The sequence below is a fragment of the Salvelinus alpinus genome, chromosome 29, assembly GCF_045679555.1.
Source record: "Salvelinus alpinus chromosome 29, SLU_Salpinus.1, whole genome shotgun sequence".
Taxonomy (NCBI): domain Eukaryota; kingdom Metazoa; phylum Chordata; class Actinopteri; order Salmoniformes; family Salmonidae; genus Salvelinus; species Salvelinus alpinus.
Window position 1 is genome coordinate 43,254,536 of NC_092114.1, and position 25,254 is coordinate 43,279,789.

Here is a 25,254-nt window from a genome sequence, read left to right on the forward strand (position 1 = left end):
TCTCTCAGGTTCTAGAGCCTGAGACGGGAGATATGGAGAATTGAAAGAAGGAAGAAGTGGGACGTTTTGTTTGTTTTGGCAATGTACTATTTTAATTGGGGTGGATTAAGTTAGTTTCACTATTACGTATGGATTTGTTTTGTATTTTTTGGGATTAAAACCAGTCCTCCATAGTGGCATAGTGGTCTAAGGCACTTTGCAGTTCTAGAAGTGTCACTACAGACCCTGGTTTGTTCCCAGGCTGTTTCACAACCGGCTGTGATCAGGAGTCCCATAAGGCGGCGCACAATTGTCTGGGTTAGGGGAGGGTTTGGCCGGAGGGTAGGCTGTCATTGTAAATAAGAATTCGTTCTTAACTGACTTGCCTACTTAAATAAAAATTAAATAAAAAGTCCAGTTGGTGGCGGCAATACAGTTTTTTGGGTTGTAGTCCGCCATAAAACCCACAGAAGACAAAGAGGTAGAAGAAGAAGTTAGTCATGTGACCGCCCAAGTCATATGACCGCGGTGTTTTGGGTTTCGGTGAGGAGGAAGTGATTGTGCTACAGTTTTGCAAAGTTTGGCTCTGATGCCATAGTATCATAACTTTCTTAGTCATATTACGACTGAGAGAATACTGAACAGCATGGTCACAAGGGCTGGTTTGATGGGGTTACGAAGCCGAGTCGCAGTACTTTTCTCAGTTGTGCTATCGCCAAGTCTATGCACCTCTTTTGGCCAGGTAGGAAACTTGTCAGATATTTTGACCGGTTTGTCAGTCATGGGTTGTATTCCTGAGTGTTTATCAACATTTTTAGCTTGATTCTACACAGCTTTGCAAGATGTAGCCAATCTATTTTGTAGGTCGTTTACTGCAAGAAAGCATAGCAGTATAATGATTTTGGGTTTGATAAAGTTGTGGCGCAAGAGCTGTTATCTCTGTAACCAACACTGCAATAGACTTGCGATGTAAGTTTGCACTAACAGGCCGTTGCAAAGCTAAGCGACCAAAACAATCCAACAACCTCTTGCACCTCTACATTTAGTTATCCATCCTGTGTTTTAATAGCAGATAAGTTAACTTGCTGAATTGGTGGCATATAGTATGTGAACAAGAGTAACACTTGTTCTGAAGGCACAACATTACTTGGATGGCACAGAGAATGATTTTATGGACACATCCTGTTGATCTTGTTCTGTCACTTTCACATGCTGTCTTTTTATAATGGTCTCTCTCAGCAGTTCTTGTTGGCTAAAATCCAAGCTTCTTCCAAGAGGGAACTTGGCGGTTCGCTTTCTGCCCACTCAGTTTCACCTGGCCTAACATGGCAAGTGGCTACATCTGCCAAGCAGTGAGCCAAATGAAGTCTCTCTTTCTCTCTCCCAGATTGACCCCCTGGTCTATGATGAGCAGTTGCTGTGGGTGAGGGGCGGGGCAGGGGAGGTGAGCACTTACCGGATCCCACTGCTCTCCTTCACCCCCAAGGGCAGTCTGCTGGCCTTCGCTGAGGCCCGGAAGAAGTCCGCCAGTGACGTGGGGGCCAAGTTCCTTGCCATGCGACGGTCCACAGACAGAGGTAGGCAGGCAGAGCGAGACACAGTGCAATGCAGGGATGGGCAACTTTGTTGGGGTTGGCAGCCCCCCCCAAAAAAATTGAACTCATCGTGAGGGGCCACAGTGCCTCGCATGTCTGCGTACCCACATCCATTCCCACACATGCAGTCAGCAAACCTTTTGACAGCAAAACTAATCCTGCAATTCTACACATTTTGCAATGGGGCGTGGAGAGAATGTTGCATTTTTAACGCAAGTTTGCTGCAATTCTACACATTTTGCCATGAGGTGGTGAGAATTTAGCAAAACTATAACTCATTTCATGCAATTCTACTCATTTTGTTATGGGGCGGACAGAAAAATGTGCAGTTTGACAGATCATTTCCTGCAACTGTACACATTTTGCCATAGGGAGGGGATATGCTATCTGATGATCATTTGGAAATTCAACCATGGTTACTACAAGTTTAGATAGCTGGCCGCTAGACTAACTTACCAATCAAAACATTTTTTGCTGACATGGGCTAATTGATTGACTGACATAACAATGATGAGAACCTGCGATGTGGGGAATTGTAATTGGCTCGTTTAAGCTAGTTTTATCTTGTTCTTGATACCATGTCTTGTTTTGAGGTGTTTTTACTGATTTTCATGTCAATGCTAATATGGCTCAAATTCACTAGCTAGCTAAGCAACGACTGTAACGATGCATTTGACAGACACCAAGTGCTCATTGTGCAAATTGTATTTATGTTTTCAAAAAACATTGGAGACGAAATAGATGTTGTCAACAATCTATGCCAACCCGGCCTGTTCTGCCCAATAGTTGCTCACGTTGGAAAACGGGGAGGGGTTTGGTTGTGGTTCAAAATTCACTGCTGCCCTTACTCTGTTACTGCTTACTAAAAGTATCAGAGATCCCACTCTGGAACTTTGATATGTCTGTAGAGTATATTATGTTTAACAATATATTAAACATTTTGCAAAATCTAAATTAATTTTTTCAATATTCATGTTTATATTTTTCAATATTCATAAATTAATGTTTCAAAAACTTTTAAAATCAAAATACCACTCATATTACAGAGCAAGCGGTAAAGCTTTATATGACACCACTGTATGCTTTGTAGCACCTACATAATAAACACTATGGAGTGTGTTAAAGGAGGCCTGGGTAAGGTCAATATGACATAAATATGCCAAATTTGAGTCATTATTGGTCGATTATGCTATTAGATATACATGTCAACAATCCTTCCTCAAAATGAATATTCTATGAATTACATTTTGTGAAAATCCCCCAAATCATGTTTTTTTTTTTTTGTCTGGTTTTGTGAGGAATAATTCTAATAGGAAATTCCAGGTGAACAAAAAGGAGAGCAGTAGCAGATAAAATAAATCAATCTTGTTTATTACAAGCTGCAACAGGAAGACACTTCCAGCACAGAGCAGAGAAAATGTCTAACTGGCCTTCTCTGATCAGGCTCTTCCATCTTAAAGGCCCATTGCAGATAACTTGATTTTCCACTGATGTTGGAATAATTATGATAACATCCTTTCAATGTAAGAGCTGTTTTGATATTGAGATAAAAGGTGTACATTGGACATTTTAATCAAACCTGGAAATCTTCTTTTAAAGCTCCAGTGGATCTGTTTTTTATCTGGATATCAAATCATTTCTGGGTAACAATTTAAGTACCTTACTGTGAATTTAAAATGGTCAAAAAGCTAGCTTCTAAGCAAAAAGCCACTTCTCATGCAATAATTTTGCTAGGACTGTCTGGGGGTGGTCTGAGTGGGTAGGGGAAAAGGAGCTGTTTTTGAGGGGATTTGATTGATCTGGCCCGGGTGCCCGGATAGGCGTATTTTGCACAGGGTAAAAGTTGATTGCATTAGTTTTGGAACCCGGCAGCCTCCAGTCTGGCGTCAACCACTATCAACAGATATGAGAATAATCCATAACAAGTCTAGTGACCATCAACCTGCACCTTGTGAGTGTCACAAATGGAACACTGGAAATTATGTATTACAGAAACCACAAATATGCTAAACATTGTGTTCACTCTAAATTAAATATGAACTTTTATGTTAAATATTCCCATTTCAGACAGAGACAGGACAGAGAAACACACGGATACTCGTACACATATTTGAATTGACATTGCTTTTTATCAGTGAATCTTCACTCCAGTGCATTTAATTTACAGCACTCTACTTATGACTGATACTTTCCTCCTCCCTCTGTCTCTCTCTCTCCCTCCTCTATACCTCCCTTCCACCCTAGGTACCACGTGGTCTCCCACCACCTTCATAGTAAACGATGGCTTCCTGGCTGACGGACTGAACCTTGGTTCAGTGGTGGTGGATGAGGAGACTGGCTCTGTGCTACTGATCTACTCTCTGTGCTTCCACCAGTACCAGTGTGACCCCGCCAGTATAATGCTGGTGGAGAGCATGGACGACGGACTCCGCTGGAGCCCACCAAGGAACCTCTCGGTCCAGCTGGGCGTCAAGAACTTCGTACCTGGGCCCGGCTTTGGCATTCAGGTGGGTCACCATCATCCAAGGCTTTCAGACTTCTCTTCATCTCCCCTTTTTCCTCTCGCTCTTAGAGCCAATTTATATAATTAATTTAATTCATACATATACACTGAACAAAAATATAAACACAACATATAAAGTGTTGGTCCCATGTTTCATGAGTTGAAATAAAAGATCCCAGAAATGTTCTGTGTGCACAAAAAGCTTATTTTTTCCTTTGCCAAGATAATCCATCCACCTGACAGGTGTGGCATATCAAGAAGCTGATAAACAGCATGATCATTACACATGTGCACCTTGTGCTGGGGCAATAAAAGGTCACTCTAAAATGTGCAATGTTGTCACACAACACAATGCCACGGATGTCCAAGTTTTGAGGGAGCGTGTAATTGGCATGCTGACTGCAGGGATGTCCACCAGAACTGTTACCATAGAATTGAATGTTATTAACATCGTTTTAGAGAATTTGGCAGTACATCCAACTGGCCTGACAACCGCAGATCACGTGTAACCACGCAAGCCCAGGACCTCCACATCCGGCTTCTTTAACATCAGGATCGTCTGAGACCAGCCACCTGGACAGCTGATGTAACTGTAGGTTTGCACAACCAAAGAATTTCTGCACAAACTGTCAGAGAGCTCGTTGGCGTGCTCGTTGTCCTCACCAGGGTTTTGACCTGACTGCAGTTTGGGGTCGTAACTGACTGTACCGGGCAGATGGCGGACAGTGTGTATGGTGTCATGTGGGCGAGTGGTTTGCTGATCTCAACATTGTGAACAGAGTGCCCCATGATGGGGTTATGGTATAGGCAGGCATAAGCTATGGACAACAAACACAATTGCATTTTATTGATAGCAATTTGAAAGTTAAAAGATACCGTGACTAGATTCTGAGGCCCATTGTCGTGCCATTCAACCGCCACATCACATAATTTTTCAGCATGATAATACACGGCTAGATGTCGCAATGATCTTCTGTACACAAGTCCTGGAAGCTAGAAAGGACTCAGTTCTTCCATGGGCTGCATATTCACCAGACAATGTCACCCGTTGAGCATGTTCGGGATGCTCTGGACAGACGTATACGACAGCATGTCCCAGTTTCTCACAATATCCAGAAACTTCGCACAGCCATTAAAGAGCACAGGGACAACATTCCACAAGCTACAATCAACAGCCTGATCAACTCTGTGGAGGAGAGGCAATTGGTGGTCACAACAGATAGTGACTGGTTATCTGATCCAAGCCGCTACTTTAAAAAAAAAATTTTTTTAAGGTATCTGTGACCAACTGATGCATCTCTCTTTTCCCCAGTCATTTGAAAATTCATAGATTAGGGCCTAATGAATTTATTTCAATGGACTGATTTTCCTTATATGAACTGTAACTCAGTGAAATCATAGAAATGGTTGCATGTTGCTATTTTTATTCCGTGTAGTTTCCCCCCTCTATTTGCCTTATCTACCGACCTATGACGAGAGCTCCTTTATATTTCCTTCCTCGTGATTCCATTGCTGACGTAACCTACTTTTGTGTTGTCTATTATGAGACCCATTTCTATCATCATAACCCTAACCCTTATATTGTGTATAATAATAAACCTTAGTATTAACTATTGGGGTCAATGCACCCGGGGTCAGTCGTTTTCATTGAACTGTTGTGCTTTGATAGAGTACACTGTTTTGACTGTCTCTCCATGTCTCCGCTCACAGAAGCACTACCCTCCTGCTAAGGGGCGTTTGGTGGTGTGTGGACATGGCACCCTGGAGGGTGACGGGGTCTTCTGCATTCTGAGTGACGACCACGGGCGAAACTGGAAGAATGGCGCCGCGCTGAAGAGCATCCCCTACAACCAGCCCAAACGAGCCCTGGACTTCAACCCAGATGAGTGCCAGGTAAAGCTAACCAGGGCGGGAGTGAGCAGGAAGGAAAGGATGGCACACAGTACAATAGCCGTGTAGTTATTAGGCTGTTGGGAGGAGCTATAGGAGGACGGGCTCATTGTAATGGCTGAAATGGAATTAATGGAACGGTATCAAACTTATGGAAACTCCGTTTGACTCTGTTCCATTAACTCCATTCCAGCCATTACAATGAGCCTGTCCTCTTATAGATCCTCCCACCAGCCTCTTCTGCCATTAGGCAACCCTCTAGTTTTACTAGTCTGGTACTAGTTTCATACTTATTTTATTTAACGAGGCAAGTCATTTAATAACAAATATATACATCAATGATGTTTCTCTTACGGCTGGTGATTCTCTGATCCACCTCTACGCAGACGACACCATTCTGTATACTTCTGTCCCTTCTTTGGACACTGTTAACTAACCTGCAGACGAGTTTCAATGCCATACAACTCTCCTTCCGTGGCCTCCAACTGCTCTTAAATGCAAGTAAAACTAAATGCATGCTCTTCAACCGATCGCTCCCCACACCTGCCCGCCCGCCTAGCATCACTACTCTGGACGGTTCTGACTTATATGTGGAAGAGAGAATACAGTAGACGGCATCCGTCAGACGAGTGATTTATGACCTATTTTATGGGTCACGTGGTTACGCCCATATATGTACATCCTGTTTTTATTTAAACAGATGCACTATGTTAAAGCTTAAAGCTGTCATGATGATTGATGTGTAGTGACCTGGTTGAACTGTGGAATGTGTTTGAACATTTCAAAGAGTATGGCCCCCCCTGTTGTATATGAAAACAGTCATGTCCGGGGGTATTGGACAGCCGCAGTATAAGTAAGAGCTGTGAACACTACAAGCGACCTCGATAAACCCCAGAACACTAAAGAAGAAATTAAACATGTCTCCTAGACAAATTGTAGGTGTACTGTGTTCCTCGTGTCAAGAACACAATGACAAAACCATCGAAGACATTCTTTGGGTAGCCCCTGATTTTGTTTTAATGGAGTGCTGGATATGAGTGACGGCCATATGGGTTACATTTTCCAACCGGACGATTCAACGGTGAAGATTTTCACAAACAGAGGCCACAGCACCCTTTTTCAAACAAAAACAGAATTTTGAAGGTGAGGATGTGGAAATAATATATTATATTAGATTTTGTGTGCGTTAGGTAGTTTGTGGCAAATGTTTGATATTACCTGTTAGAAATTACTGCACTGTTTGGATCTCTCTCTCTCTAATAAGGTTTCCTCAAATATTATATATGGTTGTTACAGATATTCTAAAAGTGGAAGACATTGAATTTTCCGGTATGTTTTTATGTCAAATGTATGTCTTTTTTTAAGTTAATGTATATATTTCGTATAAATATATTTAAATATTATTTAAAAAATGTCGATATTTTACACAGCTGCTACTGGGAATAATTGATTTGGATCATCCAACATCAGCTGTTATAACTATCCACGGTGAGGATTCAGAGGAACAAACGGAGGCCTGTTCTTCTTTACGCAGCCCTACGGCCTCAAGCTATTTTCGACCTAAGTCCAAAAAATAAAAAGGCGTAATAATCTTTATATATTAAGCATTAAACAAAAGTATGTACACTATTTTAAAAAGCTCATCTTGTGTTTACAGCGGACAGAACCCCAACAAGAATACCCAAGGAAATATGGACTCTACCTATGAACGGCTTCGGGGGCACTGAAACCATAACTCCAAACAACACAAGAAGCGCAGATTTAACACACAGCTACACACCCCTTTTGAACTCCACCCAAGAGCTATATAATCTAGCACCTAAGGCGCATCACAATACTTTGGCATAAGTGCACCGCGCAGAATCACCCCGGCCCGAGAAGGGCGACTGGTCTGAAAACGATTGGATTCAAGAGCATGCTCTCTATGGATACTTTATGACCAGTTATATGTTTTTTTTAATTAGTTATACATTTTTTGATAGAATATGTTTTTAAAAATTCAAATGTTTTTTTTTTTAGACTCCAACGATAGCGATACAAACCATGCAGAATCTACAAAGCCAGAGGACATTGGGATAGGAACCCCGTTATCGAGGATTCCTCAGAAAAGCAGGCATCAAACAACCAGAGGTAAGTTAACTAAACCCCAAGGCCTAACAGCGAGAACTGTGTTAATATATTAATATATTTGAAATTGACATTTTTATATAATATATATTTTTCTTTCAGACTCCTCCCGGGCGTATACCGACACAGAAGGCCCAATATATGTCGAGAGGAAGAGGTCGAGGAGGAAGAGGGCGCCCAGGACATGCATAGTAAAACATCGAAACCTGATAATTTCAACACTGTAAATGACAAGGCTGAAGAAGACGATGTGTTGATGTATGAAGCGGTCAAACAGTCAATTCTGAGGTAGAAACAATATTCATTGAAGATATTCTCAATGAGGACCCAGATCCTGAAAAGGATCGTCAAGATGGGTTTCTCACAGCCTTTTACAGGGCTCTAAAAGCCAGAGAGGTCCAGCTACACAAACGTATGGTTGCTTTACTAAGGCGTCAATACAGTCAAGATCTATCCTTCTGGCATAGAACAACGCCCCGCTTGTTAAACAACAATCTGATAAAAAAATGCTCAAACAAGCGCTAAATCTGTATGTAACATGGCTACTTCTAGAATACCAGAAGAACTCATATCCTTAATTAACCAAATGATCCAACCTCCCCATCAATAACCCGAACACCTGTTATTACAGATACCCCTTGAACTCATATCCTCTATTAACCAAATGAATGAGATAGGTCCAACCTCCCCATCAATAACCCGAACACCTGTTATTACAGATACCCCTTGAACTCATATCCTCTATTAACCAAATGAATGAGATAGGTCCAACCTCCCCATCAATAACCCGAACACCTGTTATTACAGATACCCCTTGAACTCATATCCTCTATTAACCAAATGAATGAGATAGGTCCAACCTCCCCATCAATAACCCGAACACCTGTTATTACAGATACCCCTTGAACTCATATCCTCTATTAACCAAATGAATGAGATAGGTCCAACCTCCCCATCAATAACCCGAACACCTGTTATTACAGATACCCCTTGAACTCATATCCTCTATTAACCAAATGAATGAGACAGGGCCAACCTCCATCAATAACCCAGACACATGAACACCTGTTATTACAGATACCCCAGAACTCATATCCTTAATTAACCAAATGAATGAGAGCACAACATCTTCAACACCCCCCCCCCCCCCCCCACACACACACACACACACCTCCTTTAACTCCTATGTCCGATGACTCTGAGCAACCCGACAATGTTTTTGAGGAATTGGAAAATTGTGTAATAAATCAGTGGCGATGGTATTGATAGAAGTGTTTGTGTTGTGTACCGCAATAAATTCAGCAGTACAGAGATTCGTCCGTTTTTTAATTTCACATTGATAAATCAGAACCTTGATTATGCAGTTTTTTATGTGATGATTTTGGATACTCTGAGAACTTTTAGAAAGGGCTACAGATTATGCTGAACCTCGTGATGTCTTACAACTTGAAATATCTGGAGATAGTATGCAAAACACAGTATCTCTTGTTTTACCCAATGGCGACGCAGATCTTGAACAATTTATAGCCCTGCTGGAACGCCTTGTTCAATCTAATTTAGCCATCATAGCTGATAGGACCCTAGAACTCGTTGTACAAATAGTACGCCAACCCCTCGGTGGAGGGAGTCAGAGAAGGAAACTTGATAGTCTCATGCAATCAGAAATCATAAACAATAAGAAGCAATATCTCATAAACGTTAACACTCATGGTAATCAGTTATGCTTTGTAATAGGCCTATCACATTTATTCAACCCTGGATGTACTGATCTAGAGGCTTTACAAAAGGCTAGGGAGCTACGAAATGCCGTCGGTCTAGGTATACAGGAGGCTGTGGCTTTCTCAGACATAGTCAAATTTGAAAATTTTCTAAACATCAAGATTGTGGTTTTGTACCGTAGAGCTAATTCAGCTCTCTTGAAATTCCAGAACAACCCACAACCTCATCCTCAGATTCTGTACTTTTATGTGCAAAACGCCCATTATTATGCTATTACCAACATCAGAGCTTTTTTAGGAGGGCCATATGTGTGTCCATGTCATACAGGCTATACCCGAAAGGGGGGGCACTTTTGTCATTATAACTGTTCAGTATGTCAGGATGAAAAATGTCCGATGCAGCCCTTAAACCTAACACCCTGTGCGGATTGTCAACGCACATGTCGTTCGGGCCGACTGCTACGAAAAACACAAAATTGAAACATGGCACCCCAAGGCATGTACATCTGTAAGCAGTTGTGACATTAACAAGAAATGTCCAAAATGCCATTGCAATTACAACCTTAAAATAGACAGCCCTAAACCTCACGTGTTTGGGATCATACATTGCCCAATCTGTAAAGAGCCTTTGAAAAGCAGAGACACTGAAGTAGTTCAAGAAGTGCCACACGAGTGCTACATTCAGCCCTCGGCTGGAGATGAACATTCAGAGAAATATGTGTCTTATGATTTTGAGACTAATCAGCAATCCGGGGTTCATTTGCCTATTTTTGTATCTACCATGACTTTCAAGGGTGAAAAGTGGTCGGCAGAGGGACCCAATTGTGCACTACTCAGAAAACCCCAGTACAGAAACTTCACGTTTATAGCTCACAATTCTAGAGCCTATGATTCCTATCTTCTTTTGAACCCCTTGATACAACATGGCGTTGCAACCAGTGTCATAGCGCAAGGTAGTAAAATCTTGTGTTTTATAGACCCCGCCTTCAACCAGAGATACATTGACAGCTTAAGTTTCTTACCCATGAGATTGGCTCAAATGCCTGAGGCCTTGGGTTTTGAAAACTCTGAAAGGTTGGTTTCCTCATTTCTTCACATCTGAGGAGAATCTACATTATATTGGATCTTATCCCAGCCCCGATATATACGGGTGTGATCAAATGTCTCCCAAAGAGCGAGAGAGATTCATGACATGGTATGCGACAGTACGTCATAATACCTTTGATTTCCTTAAAGAGATGGAGTCATACTGTGACAATGATGTGGTTATACTGCGTGACGGATGCCTCAGATTCAGAGAAGAGGTAATCAAAGATGCCGGGATTGACCCCTGGAGTTGTACAACTATTGCATCGGCATGCATGAAAACCTATCGTACACACTTTTTACCTCCAGCATCTATAGCTATTCCATCGCCTGACAACTACCGACGACATTTCAAGTCATACTCTAGCGGGTCCATTCAATGGTTGGAGTACTTGGCCCAGGATAAAAACATTTTTATTCAACATGCCTTGAATAGTGGGGAGAAGGCAATTGGCCCGTATCACGTAGATTGACGGTGTTGAGACAGTGTTTGAGTACAACGGTTGTTTCTTCCACGGTTGTAAATCTTGCTTTGTGCCCCAGGCCATGTGTGTCTTAACCCAAAAGACTTTTGGGGATATGTACCAGGAGTTCCAAGACAAATTGGAATCTTTACAGGCTGCTTATGGGTTGAAAGTGAATGTGATGTGGGCGCACAAGTGGACAGAACTCAAAAAGTCTGATCTTCATGTTCAAGCTTTCCTTTCCAGCTTTGACACACCGGAACCCTTGGAACCCCGACAGGCCTTGTATGGAGGTCGTACCAATGCTTTGACATTACGGTATGTAGCGCAACACTATGAGACAATAGGACATGTAGATATTACATCCCTTTATCCTCATGTAATGAGTTCCTCTTGTTATCCTATGGGTCATCCTGAAATTATTCACCGTGACCGACTTACCACAAAACTATTTTGGTCTGATTAAAGCAACTGTTTACCCTCCCCGGGGTTTGTTTCTGCCAGTGTTGCCTTACAAGGGATCTCAAGGAAAACTTTTCTTTCCCCTTTGTCGCACCTGCAGTGAAAACCAACAACCAGGAAAAGCCTTGTGATCATTCAGATCAAGAAAGAGCCCTGACAGGTGTATGAGTCAACGTTGAATTCTCTAAGGCTCTAGAGAAGGGGTATCGTGTGGCCAAAATCTTTGAAGTGTGGAACTTTTCCAGGAAATCAGACACTCTTTTTAAGGAGTACATCAAGACCTTCTTGAGATGGAAGCAAACGGCTTCAGGGTATCCTGCATCGGTCACAGATCAAGAGAGCAAAGAAAAGTACATTCAGGACTATCACGACAGAGAAGGTATACGTCTTGACCCTGACAGAATAGAGGTCAACAAAACCAAAAGAAATCTGTCAAAATTGTATTTAAACTCGCTTTGGAGCAAACTATCCCAGAGAAGCAATATGCTAACAACGTCGATCATTAAAGATCCCGAAGAATTTATGGAATTAGTTTTTTCAGACCAATACGAAATTTCACGTTTTTCATTCTTGAGTCAAGACATTGCCCTGGTGCAATGGAGACGTAACAAGAAGTGGGTTCTACACGGCCTATGGTCGACTTGAACTGTACACACTCATGGAACAGTTGCAGAGGCGTGTTCTGATGGACTTGCTTAAGTACCACAGCAGCCCACAAGATTGCTAATGACAGAAGAACTAATGGGTGGCGTCAGTTTCTTAAGGCCCTGGCAATCCTCAACATTCCCCTCTCGGATGTACCAAACTATAAGCTTCGTCAACAGATTCAAACTTTAAAACAAAACCCTTCAAAGAGCTACAGCACCCCTAAAGATGTTCTAGCAACCCCCCCCCCCCCCCTTTGAAAGGGCCGATGATAACTCATTTATGGGCGAGTCCTCACCCCTGAACATCTCCAGACCTTTTCCTGATCTCTCAGGGTGGTTAGACTTTTGAATGACTTTTGATTAAATTCAATAAATTGTATTTGAAAAATGTGAGCATTTGACGTGAGCATACGCCTTGATTACAGGGTCTTAAAGGACACATACTTGAACACTTTAGATACTTTCTAACAAAACAATCTACGGTGCTATCATTACTTCTTAAATCATCATTATAAAGACACATCTTCAAAAGAAACTCCACTGGCTCTTTGGCATAGGTAGAATACACAGTGTTGACCACATGTAGTTGAAAGGTTATCTTGTACTTGTTTGATGCTGTTGTAGATCTTTGATCCATTTTTGGTCAAAAACTGTTTAATAGATGTGGGGAAATGTGAAAATCCGGGGGGAAAGCCGTAGGAATCAAAAAAAGTTTAGATTTTTCTTCCTCCATCTTCTAATGTCACAGCTAGCCAATGTTCACCCGGCATGTGTTTAGGATGGGTATTGACAATAAACATGGCCAATCGCTCCTTCCATTTCTCAATAGGTAGTTCATCACAAGCCCGTAATCCACAAAATTGATTTCCAATCAAGCGGCTCATGAGACCTAGCTCTTGGCTTTTCATGTTTTTGCTCAACGATCCTTAACATCTTAATAATAATCCACTAAGACTTGTCTGACAGCATTAACTTCCAAGATTGAATCAGAGCATGCATAAACAATCATACTAACTGTACAAGCTAAAGGTGTACGGAAACGCATTTCTAGCCTGAGGTTACCTTGGGACACCACAGACAGATTTCCTGAGGTGTCATCATCAGGTACTAAATTGAACACATACAATGTGTAACCTTCTGCAAAATCATTTCTGTCAATAGGTAAAGAGAGATCTTTTAGATGCCTCCCGGTAGCCAGGAATAGATTGTAAAATTCTCGCACCGATATGTTATTAAATTGTGGTTGGAAAGCCTTAGCAGGGACCTGACGTCCGTCCTGACAGAGAGCTACATACTCTGCAATGAAATGTTGAAAATGTACGTATTTTTTTATGTAAGCTGCCCGTATTAGAGGCGTGATCAACCAAGCCTATAACGATGTAGCGGGGTAAATGGCCTAGAAACAGGTTTTCTTGACTACAGATTCTACTTCCCACTGGTATGCTAAATGTTTTCATGGTAATTCTTTGGGGAGGGTAAAGGGCATTTCCTTTCATCAAAGCCTGTGAATGACCCAGACGAACGGCCGGAGATACCGACACCCTTTTAATAAAAAGCTTAGCCCCCAACACTTTTAAACTAAAGTTACCGTCTTGGGCAGACATCAAGACATCAGACAAAACTCATCCTTGGCTCTGGTTAATTTGAGCCTTAAATCAACCGAAGTTAAAAGTAAACGTTCTTGAAGGAAAATGTCAGAGTGTATAGGCCCTAGCAGATGAAACTCTTGAGATTCAGCACAGTAGCGAGCACGTGCCTCCAGTCCTTTTGTTTTCCCCAGTGGTTGGGTCTATATCTTCCATAGATGCTCCTGCAGTATCCTTGCTAAACAGCCCGGCGCTGAATTGTGTCTTCGGAGTAGTTTAGTAAACATTCCAGGATAGCCTTATAAAGATAGGTGGCACTGCTTTGACTGATAAGGCACATCCACTTGGGAGAAGATGGTCGCCAAGGGGTTATTAATGAGGCTCACCTTGGCATCATTTGCAATATTAGTACCATCTCTTTTGGTCACTTTGAGACGTAAATGCAATAAGGTTGTTGAGGTCCAGGTAGTTGTCACCATGGCCTGGGATAAAATATTCTATAGGGCCGTTGTCTGTAATTGCAGAGAGTGGGGCTATCTCCACATAACAGGACCTCTCTATTGAATGTTGGGTTAAGGGGGCCGTGAAAAGATCGAGCTCTGTCTTTTATAGCTTCAGAGGACATGCGGTGTAAAAGAGACATGTTGCTTGTTCTTTTAGAAAATACTTCTGAGTGTTCTTTTTGCCGTTTCTGGTCCAGACCTCCTCACTTTACGTCGTCTTTGACTTACTGAGTTTCTTTGAACGGTTAACCTCCGCTTTTTAAGGGCCGGCCTGCGCCTTAAACCCGGAGGTCTCTTTTTTGGTCTTTGAGACAACAGCATAAGACCCAAGCCTTCTTGATGCTCGGGATCTGATGAAGCCCGTCTGGTAATAGCATTGGCTACAACCTCACAATATTTTTGGCCGCTGATTTTAAATGTGATTTGGCTATGCTGAGGCCTCTGTTCAAAAACGATAAAACCATCCTAAAGAGGTTACGAAATATACCTCCTATCCCCGAACCATACATGGTAGGGGATCCATGATAACCGGGTAATCCATTACCCACTTGATCAACATAATATGAGACATATTGTTTAGGATCGAGATGGTAGTTGTGTACCATAACCATTTTAATTTATTTGTATATATATATATATATATATATATATATATATATACAGTGGGGAGAACAAGTATTTGATACACTGCCGATTTTGCAGGTTTTCCTACTTACAAAGCATGTAGAGGTCTGTCATTTTTATCATAGGTACACTTCAACTGTGAGAGACGGAATCTAAAACAAAAATCCAGAAAATCACATTGTATGATTTTTAAATAATTAATTTGCATTTTATTGCATGACATAAGTATTTGATCACCTACCAACCAGTAAGAATTCCGGCTCTCACAGACCTGTTACTTTTTCTTTAAGAAGCCCTCCTGTTCTCCACTCATTACCTGTATTAACTGCACCTGTTTGAACTCGTTACCTGTATAAAAGACACCTGTCCACACACTCAATCAAACAGATTCCAACCTCTCCACAAGAGAGCTGTGTAAGGACATCAGGGATAAAATTGTAGACCTGCACAAGGCTGGGATGGGCTACAGGACAATAGGCAAGCAGCTTGGTGAGAAGGAAACAACTGTTGGCGCAATTATTAGAAAATGGAAGAAGTTCAAGATGACGGTCAATCACCCTCGGTCTGGGGCTCCATGCAAGATTTCACCTCGTGGGGCATCAATGATCATGAGGAAGGTGAGGGATCAGCCCAGAACTACACGGCAGGACCTGGTCAATGACCTGAAGAGAGCTGGGACCACAGTCTCAAAGAAAACCATTAGTAACACACTACGCCGTCATGGATTAAAATCCTGCAGCGCACGCAAGGTCCCCCTGCTTAAGCCAGTGCATGTCCAGGCCCGTCTGAAGTTTGCCAATGACCATCTGGATGATCCAGAGGAGGAATGGGAGAAGGTCATGTGGTCTGATGAGACAAAAATAGAGCTTTTTGGTCTAACTCCACTCGCCGTGTTTGGAGGAAGAAGAAGTATGAGTTCAACCCCAAGAACACCATCCCAACCGTGAAGCATGGAGGTGGAAACATCATTCTTTGGGGATGCTTTTCTGCAAAGGGGACAGGACGACTGCACCGTATTGAGGGGAGGATGGATGGGGCCATGTATCGCGAGATCTTGGCCAACAACCTCCTTCCCTCAGTAAGAGCATTGAAGATGGGTCGTGGCTGGGTCTTCCAGCATGACAACGACACGAAGCACACAGCCATGGCAACTAAGGAGTGGCTCCGTAAGAAGCATCTCAAGGTCCTGGAGTGGCCTAGCCAGTCTCCAGACCTGAACCCAATAGAAAATCTTTGGAGGGAGCTGAAAGTCCGTATTGCCCAGCGACAGCCCCGAAACCTGAAGGATCTGGAGAAGATCTGTAGGGAGGAGTGGGCCAAAATCCCTGCTGCAGTGTGTGCAAACCTAGTCAAGAACTACAGGAAACGTATGATCTCTGTAATTGCAAACAAAGGATTCAGTACCAAATATTAAGTTCTGCTTTTCTGATGTATCAAATACTTATGTCTTGCAATAAAATGCAAATTAATTACTTAAAAATCATACAATGTGATTTTCTGGATTTTTGTTTTAGATTCCGTCTCTCACAGTTGAAGTGTACCTATGATAAAAATGACAGACCTCTACATGCTTTGTAAGTAGGAAAACCTGCAAAATCGGCAGTGTATCAAATACTTGTTCTCCCCACTGTATATATATATATAATACTAATAATATATTAGATATGTAGAGAAGTTTTGGATGGTCTAAAGTGGAGTTTTTCAATCGTTTTACCATAAGTAAATTAGATTATTTTTGTTCTGATCCGTTTTAAGCTCAACCAGAATGTTTTCAATATATTTCTTGCTCACAGGTACATAGTGTGGCTTGTCATAGTTCACAGTGACTACATCATCACCATCCTTTCCCTCTATATGAACTGTTCTCAGGAGGGGCACATAACTGTCTCCTACCCTTTGATAGGATATGATGTCGGTATACACAAAGATGTTGTAAAACCCATGCAGGTATATCCGCAGGGAATGGGAATCATTTATCTTTCACATACGTCCATTTATTGAACTCGTCCCCAACATGTAGGCTAAATTACCACTGGTCTTTATACCCCCATCAGCATCCCCTGAGATTTGTACACATTTATGAATAGTGTTGTAGTTCAATAGTATTTCCATATTGTTCAGTGTTAGGAGGCCGTTCAACTCAGAGATGATCCTCAGTTCTATAGAACCCTTTTTTAAGCTTTATAAGCTTTGGGGGTTCCGATATCCTTTTGTAATTAAAATCACGGTCCTTACCCTTGATATTATACCAACTATGGGGGTATGTAATCTCGCTGAGACCTACTTCCCAGGCCTCTGATAACTCTAGGCTTTGGAAAATTGGTTGTTTAATTCGAACTTTGGTTATTCATTTATATATGTGCAGACGCATTACTCGGGAGAGTCAGGTAAAATCAATTGTGCTCCATAATGCAGTCCTGTGTACACTCGAATGATGGTGTTTTTATCCTGCATGAGGGTTTAAGTTAACCCCCACTGCCGCCACCACCTCGTCCTCTAATACCCAACTGTTGAACTTTTGGGGCCAGTTTTTCCAACGAACCAACACCCATTTTTACCCTTTTCTCTCTTTTGATCCAGAATCTCCTCCACGTGAAAGACTTTGTCTTTTACCCAGCTGTACCTTCTGGAGTTCCTTCTCATAAAAGGAACCCTCTATAAGATCCCCATCATAATCTTTTAACTTGTAGACAGGGGGTATACGTGGTAGACATTCGGTAACTGTGAACAACTCATCGCTGTAACCTTGCTCATATTTTTTTGTCAAACACCGCTCAACTTGAGGTTGAGTACCAAGTCCCATATACGTACCAAGTCCCCCACTATGGATTTAAAATCTTTTTTTTTTTCTTACGGCGAAGGGGGAACAAACCATACAGATTTTTAAAGACTTGAAAAGAGTTTTCAGAAGAGACATCGGAGGGCTTCATCCGTATACTCTTATGGTATCTGTAGTTGTAACCCTTTACTAAATCTTGAACTATATCCACATGTCTATGGGTGTTGTGAGTTGTCAAGTATTTCCACATCCTCTCCTTCAAAGTTCTGTTAAAGCGTTCAACAACTGAAGCGTTCAAATCCGAACCTGTAGCAAAATGTACGGTATTATTATTTAACAATTCTTTACCACCGTCAGTCTGGGCTTTCTTGGGTGCTCCTCCCTCCTTCAGGATAGAGTCAAAGGCCCGGGTCACCTCTGCCCCACTCTTATTTTTTTAAGACCCTTACAAATACTATTTTAGAGAAAATATTTATAACCGTTAGCATGTATCGATTTCCAGAACAAAAGAACGGAATCCTGATATGGTATATGAATATCCATGGTATATGCTGAAATGAAGAACCAGAGGCTTTATGGTCACCCCTTTTATTGGTGAACCATTCCTTTGGGATCGGGGCGTGGTTAACGTAACAGCCGTGTACTTAGTTTTTTTAGGGGATGACCCTTCTGGGGGTTCCTTTGAATCATAATCCTTAGGATTCATATATATCATGCACTCCCTTAGTTTTGTACAATACTCAGCCGTTGTTGGCTCTGTACAAAAAGAGCATCCACTAACTCTAACATTTTCAATTCCATTAAATCCCAACTTTTAAAAAGCCAAAGCCAACTCCTCCTTTGGCTGCCTTTCCTTCCAGTTCTCTGCTGCCAATGACTGGAAAGAATTGCAATAATCACTGAAGTTGGAGACATATCTCCCTCACTAACTTTAAGCATCAGCTGTCAGAGCAGCTTACCGATCACTACACCTGTACATAGCCCAACCAACTACCTCATCCCCATATTGTTATTTATTTTATTTATATATTTTTTGGTCCTTTGCACCCCAGTATCTCTACTTGCACATGCATCACTCCAGTGTTTATTTGCGAAATTGTAATTATTTCGCCACTACGGCCTATTTATTGCCTTACCTCCCTAATCATACTTCATTTGCACACACTGTATATAGACTTTTCTATTGTGTTATTGACTATGTTTGTTAATTCCATGTGTAACTCTGTGTTTGTGTCACACTGCTTTGCTTTATCTTGGCCAGGTCGCAGTTGTAAATGAGAACTTGTTCTCAACTGGCTTACCTGGTTAAAAAAATAAATAAAATAAAAAATCTTATTTAAAATGAAGGCTTACCTTGTGATACCATTTGCTTTTGTTCTGGTTTTATGCAGTAGTGCTGTATACTGATTACAATGCAGTTCCTCAACTAATTTTGCTATCAGGGACTGGAAAGCTATAGTAGCTTGTCCTTGTAGGACAACTTAAATGAATTCATCTGAGGAACAACCCTTGATGAGAAGTGCTTGAGAAACACCGTATTAGCTTTTATCAGTTAAAGCCCATGATCGGGCTCACCTCAGTTCCTCAATCAAACTCCTCTTCACCCCCCCCCCCCCCCTGTAGCCTGTAGAGATGGAGGACGGTAGCATCGTCATCAACGTGCGCAACCAGAACAACTACCACTGCCGCTGCCGCATGGTGGTGCGCAGCCTGGACGGGGGCGAGACGCTACCCTTAGAGCAGCTGTTGTTTGACTCCACCCTGATAGACCCTGTGGTAGCGGCAGGGGCACTGCAGAAGGAAGGCGTGATGTACTTCACCAACCCAGCTGACAGTACTCACAGTAAGGACTATGGGATTGGGTTGGGGCCCTTTGGGACAGAGTGGGTGGGAAAGGGGAATAGTGGTGAGTTATTATTTTTGACTTCCACCTTCAACCTTTCTGTCCCTCTTGCTTTCTTTCCCTTCCTCTCTGTCTCTCTCTTTCCTTTCTTCCAGGGGTCAACCTAACCCTGCGCTGGTCTCTGACCAATGGCACGTCGTGGGAGAAGAAGGCCGTCCAGATCTGGGCGGGGCCAAGCGGCTACTCCTGTATGACATCACTTACGAGCGGCGGCGCAGAGGACAGGAAGTTCATCTTCGTCATCTACGAGAAAGGCCACAAGGACTACTATGAGACCATCTCCTTTGCCAAGATCCACCTCTACGGTGGACTGTAGTAGAGTAAGGCTGGGGGGGTGGGTACTTGGTAGAGTCTGCTTCTAACTACTGGTCCATGGTCAGGGTCCGTATTCTCAAAGCCTCTCGGAATGCTGAACTAGGATACATTTAGCCTTTTAGATCATAATGAATTAGATTATATAGACGGGGGACCTGATCCTAGATCAGCACTCCTCTGAGATGCTTTAAAAAAAATATAATCCCAAATATTTTTATCCACTTAATAATAGTTATGGTTAGGATGTGGATCGTGGAATTTCATCTGTGGTTAGGGAATTTCATCTGTGGTTAGGGTATTTCATCTGTGGTTAGGGTATTTCATCTGTGGTTAGGGTATTTCATCTGTGGTTATGGTATTTCATCTGTGGTTAGGGTATTTCATCTGTGGTTAGGGTATTTAATCTGTGGTTAGGGGGAGGATGTTGAGGATTCTTTCAGGAAGGAAGGAGGACTCATTGGACTTTGCAGCACAGCTTTATTTTGATAGGTGAAGGGAGACATGGAGAAATACAAACTACTGCTGTTGTATGGCACCAAGAATGACAGGTTTGTGCCACTTTATCCTAAGGTGGGCTTTTAAATACATCATGATTGTATTAATTAGGGCTAAACCCATTCGCAGCGGGAAACGGAAATTTGCTTTTCTTATTGGACAAGTTCAGGTAGTTCCTCCCTGTTTTAGTCTGTTTTCCTCGATTTGGTGCCTAATGTACATTTTATTAGTATGGCCCAATCACAGGTGTCCCGTCCTTTACTGAAGCTATGATAGTCTGTAATGATTGGTGGTATGTTGGTGTACGCTTCCTGTCTGGGGCTCCCATAGCTGAGAGAGGAGGAAACCCTCCACCCACATCTTTTATTTTGTGATGTGGGGAAGGAAAAAGGTTTGGGTGGGGTATGCGTCTCCAAGCCATACAAATATTGGGACAGACTTACTAAGCGTTTGCAACTGTGCTATTTCCATAGGGCAAAAAACTTGAACAAAGAGTAAAAATATAGGTTTAGAGGAGGACATTTTAACGCCTAGTAAATCTAGCTCCCATGCATCACAGCCCCTAACAGAATGGTTTCACTTTCAGAATGGACCTTGCCAACTTTTGGCATGAGAGAAGTCCGTATGATGAGACAATAGTTCGTGAGGGAATTGGACCTGTAAATGATTGACTTGTGTCAGAATAGGAGATGCACATTTTGAGTCCATTTTCTTTTTTCTTTTCTTGAGCCAGGGATGTAATTGAAATCCCCCTTGTGCTATCAGTTGAACGTTTATTAAATGTGATTGTGTCACAAATGCCTCAACTCAGTACCTGGCACTCCCCTTGTATGTGAAACAATGTGACAATTTACGTCCGGTTTCTATAGCATATTTGATCGGTCTCATCTAGCTAGCACACTTCTGTCCACAGCAGTTGTAGTTGTTTCTCTCAGCTCACTTCGCTGAACCTAGCTGTGAAGCCGACATACTGGTATGCAATAGATTCCTTGTTTAGCGGTAAGACGCTGCACCTGGTTAAATGCACACAAGGATTTGATTGGTAGTTCACTGAAAATGATTTTGATGAGAAACTTTTGCCTTTTATTGAAAAATCTGGATGCACGGCAACTCATTGTGTCAAGAAGTTTAACTGCCACATGTTATGGTCTTTAAGTCCACTTGATTTTGTATTTTATTTTGCATATATTTTTGTTGTAAGACTACTTATTGTAAGACTACATATCTTACGAAGTTTATTATCCTTCCTTTCCTGAAAGTGTGTAACTTCAATAGAATGCTTTCAATTCACGTTTTAAGCTAAGATTTGTGGTTTTAACATTTCAGATGCCTTTTTCTTATCAAGACATTGAATTCCAATATAAATAGCGATTTATGGGAGGTGTGAGTGTAATGTGTGTCTGAGTACAAATATGATATTCTGTATGTACGTTTGGATATTGTACTGATATTTTTTCCAATTAGTGGTAAAAGATCAGAACTGGGCTGCCTGTGTAAAAGCAGCCATTGATCTACAGTATGTGGAAACATGTGTATCAGTTCATAAACCATGGAATGGTATATCAAATCTTTTCCCAACTATTTTGCAGTCTGTGGCACAGCTGTCAATTTTTTGGTCCTTAAATTAAACTGGTTACTTTTTTATTCATCACAATTTTATTTAACCAATTTTGATCTTTAATGCAGGGCTGACAGACAAGTTCCTTACTTTCTCCATCTTTCACTTGCCTCTTCCATTTTTGCAATATTGCTGCAATCAGTTTGTTGTAATTTTGAGTAGAGCAGACATTTCCATATGTTTTTGTTAGCTGCATGTGTGACAACTCCACCGGTCCTATTTATGATATAATTTATAAAGATTATACCAGAAGTTGTATTTTTATTTTTTTAATCAATTATTATATTTGAGCTTAACCATATTTGTTGTTGTAATATTTGTTCTGTCTTTTCTGGTGGATTAAACTGAAATTGCAACCAACTTTCTATGGCTTGTTTTAAAAATATTTTGGAGATAATTTCATTTTCAAGTAAAAGAAAGTGAGAGGTTGTAATCTGAATAAAGGGGAAAAGGCCATTCTTGAACACATTACATTACATTTACATTTAAGTCATTTAGCAGACGCTCTTATCCAGAGCGACTTACAAATTGGTGCATTCACCTTATGATATCCAGTGGAACAACCACTTTACAATAGTGCATCTAACTCTTTTAAGGGGGGGGGGGGGTTAGAAGGATTACTTTATCCTATCCTAGGTATTCCTTAAAGAGGTGGGGTTTCAGGTGTCTCCGGAAGGTGGTGATTGACTCCGCTGACCTGGCGTCGTGAGGGAGTTTGTTCCACCATTGGGGTGCCAGAGCAGCGAACAGTTTTGACTGGGCTGAGCGGGAACTGTACTTCCTCAGAGGTAGGGAGGCGAGCAGGCCAGAGGTGGATGAACGCAGTGCCCTTGTTTGGGTGTAGGGCCTGATCAGAGCCTGAAGGTACGGGGGTGCCGTTCCCCTCACAGCTCCGTAGGCAAGCACCATGGTCTTGTAGCGGATGCGAGCTTCAACTGGAAGCCAGTGGAGAGAGCGGAGGAGCGGGGTGACGTGAGAGAACTTGGGAAAGTTGAACACCAGACGGGCTGCGGCGTTCTGGATGAGTTGTAGGGGTTTAATGGCACAGGCAGGGAGCCCAGCCAACAGCGAGTTGCAGTAATCCAGACGGGAGATGACAAGTGCCTGGATTAGGACCTGCGCCACGGGTTGAGACATTCTTACTAATCTGCTAGAGAACCAGTTTGGATTTAAGTTTAACTTTGGTATGACTGAAGCCTTTAGTGAGGTCTAATGCTTTAATATTTTATATAATTTCTGCCCTCCGAATTCATTATAAACTCAGCAAAGAAAGAAACGTCCTCCCACTGCCAACTGCGTTTATTTTCAGCAAACCTAACATGTAAATATTTGTATGACCATAACAAGATTCAACACCTGAGACATAAACTGAACAAGTTCCACAGACATGTGACTAACAGAAATGTAATAATGTGTCCCTGAACAAAGGGGGGGGTTCAAAATCAAAAGTAACATTCAGTAGGTTTACTATACATAACTTTAACCCATTGTATAAGAGATTCTCCAAAATGGAAATATTCCAGGCATTTGTAGATAAATTCCAGTCATACTTTATCAAAAGCCTTTTCAAAGTCAGCTATGAATGCCAGGCCTGGTTTCCCAGATTTTTCATAGTGTTCTATTGTGTCCAGTATTTGTCTTACATTATCTCCAATGTATCGTCCATGTAAAAACCCTGTCTGATTAGGATGAATAATATCCGACAATACCTTTTTAATTCTATGCACTATGCATTTTGCTAGAATTTTTGCATCACAACACTGAAGTGTAAGGGGCCTCCAATTTTTTTAAATGGACTGGATCTTTATATTTACAACTTGGGTCCTGTTTCAGTAACAATTACATCAGACCTTGTTGAGTATCTGATAATCTAGCATTTTTATAGGAGTGGTTAAAACATGCTATAACGGTCCTCTGAGTACATTAAAAAAGGTTTGGTATACCTCAACTGGTATGCCATCCAGCCCTGGAGTTTTCCCAGACTTAAATGCTTTAATTGCATCAAGCAGTTCCTCCATAATTTGGCCTTCACACGAGTCTTTCTGGACAGCTGTTCATTCTACATTATTAATAGAAAACAAAATCCTTACAATTATCTTCGGTTGGTGGAAATAGAGGAAACTGAAACGAAAACATATGCTTAAAGTACTTTGCTTCCTCTTTAAAAATATTGTTTGGTTAATCATGGGTGACTGACATTTGTTACAAGTTTCAGTAAATTATTTTTGGTAGCATTTCTATGTTGAAAAGAAAATATTCCATTCATTTTGCTTTATTATTATAATAAATTACACTTGAATAAGTTGAGGGCCCCAATCGCCCCAAAGCTTGTGACAGTGCTTCAAAGAATCTGTACAGTTATTCTCTTCAACCATTAAAAGGTTGTGGAGGTCTGCAGTGGTTGTTGTCTGTTGAGGAGGTATGGACTCTGAGAGAAATTTAAGGTTATAGTGTCTATACACAGCATTCAACGGAAACTTTTCCATTATTTTGGTCCCCCCCCCCCCTCCCCCTCTCAGGAATACTCACTTAAATGTTTCACCAAATTACAAACACATACAGTACATATGGAATTATCTCAGAGTTTGTTACAGTACCTCTTTCTCTTCCCATGTTCCATTGTGGTCCATGCTGACACACACAGACCCTCCTGTCCAGCTCGCTCCACTCTTACCCTGAGTCCCGTACTTCAAACCAATCCAGGGTTTCGTCTCGCTATCTAGAGTTTTTCACTTGAATGAAAATGTCGTCCATGTGAGATCTGTTGTTTACAGTGACTAAAGTGCTGGTGCCATTGGCCTTTGCCCATGTCTTTGTGTTACTACTGTAAACACAGGAAAATAAAACTAACTAAGCACAGGAAATAAAACGAATATTCAAAAGTCCTTGCACACATAACACCCAGCTGGTGATGATGATATAACTGAGTAGAACAATCCTTCTACACCAGACTGACAACA

The 25,254-nt window shown here is 41.6% G+C and overlaps 1 protein-coding gene across 2 annotated transcripts; it reads left to right on the forward strand.

The window, feature by feature from the left end:
• The first annotated feature begins 481 nt into the window (after positions 1-481).
• Positions 482-22,654, forward strand: LOC139558775 (sialidase-1-like). 2 transcript variants are annotated; one of them, XR_011671637.1, is made up of 8 exons: positions 482-721; positions 1,367-1,556; positions 3,819-4,081; positions 5,788-5,970; positions 7,398-7,455; positions 7,625-7,856; positions 7,987-8,097; positions 8,197-9,407. XR_011671637.1 is itself a non-coding variant. In XM_071374204.1 (6 exons), the coding sequence occupies exons 1-6, from the start codon at positions 626-628 to the stop codon at positions 20,180-20,182; spliced, it is 1,173 nt and encodes a 390-aa protein (XP_071230305.1). In that variant the 5' UTR covers positions 482-625; the 3' UTR covers positions 20,183-22,654. The 2 variants fall into 2 exon arrangements, 1 of the variants encoding a protein (XP_071230305.1); XM_071374204.1 differs by lacking the exons at positions 7,398-7,455; positions 7,625-7,856; positions 7,987-8,097; positions 8,197-9,407 and adding exons at positions 19,587-19,806; positions 19,962-22,654.
• The last annotated feature ends 2,600 nt before the right edge of the window (positions 22,655-25,254 follow it).

Bases quoted from the DNA above. Each gene is read 5' to 3' on its own strand.
- LOC139558775 (XM_071374204.1), top strand. From the start codon at position 626: ATGGTCACAAGGGCTGGTTTGATGGGGTTACGAAGCCGAGTCGCAGTA. The intron at 1,557-3,818 runs GTAGGCAGGCAG...CTTCCACCCTAG, and splicing joins GCGACGGTCCACAGACAGAG to GTACCACGTGGTCTCCCACC. The intron at 5,971-19,586 runs GTAAAGCTAACC...CCCCCCCTGTAG, and splicing joins TCAACCCAGATGAGTGCCAG to CCTGTAGAGATGGAGGACGG.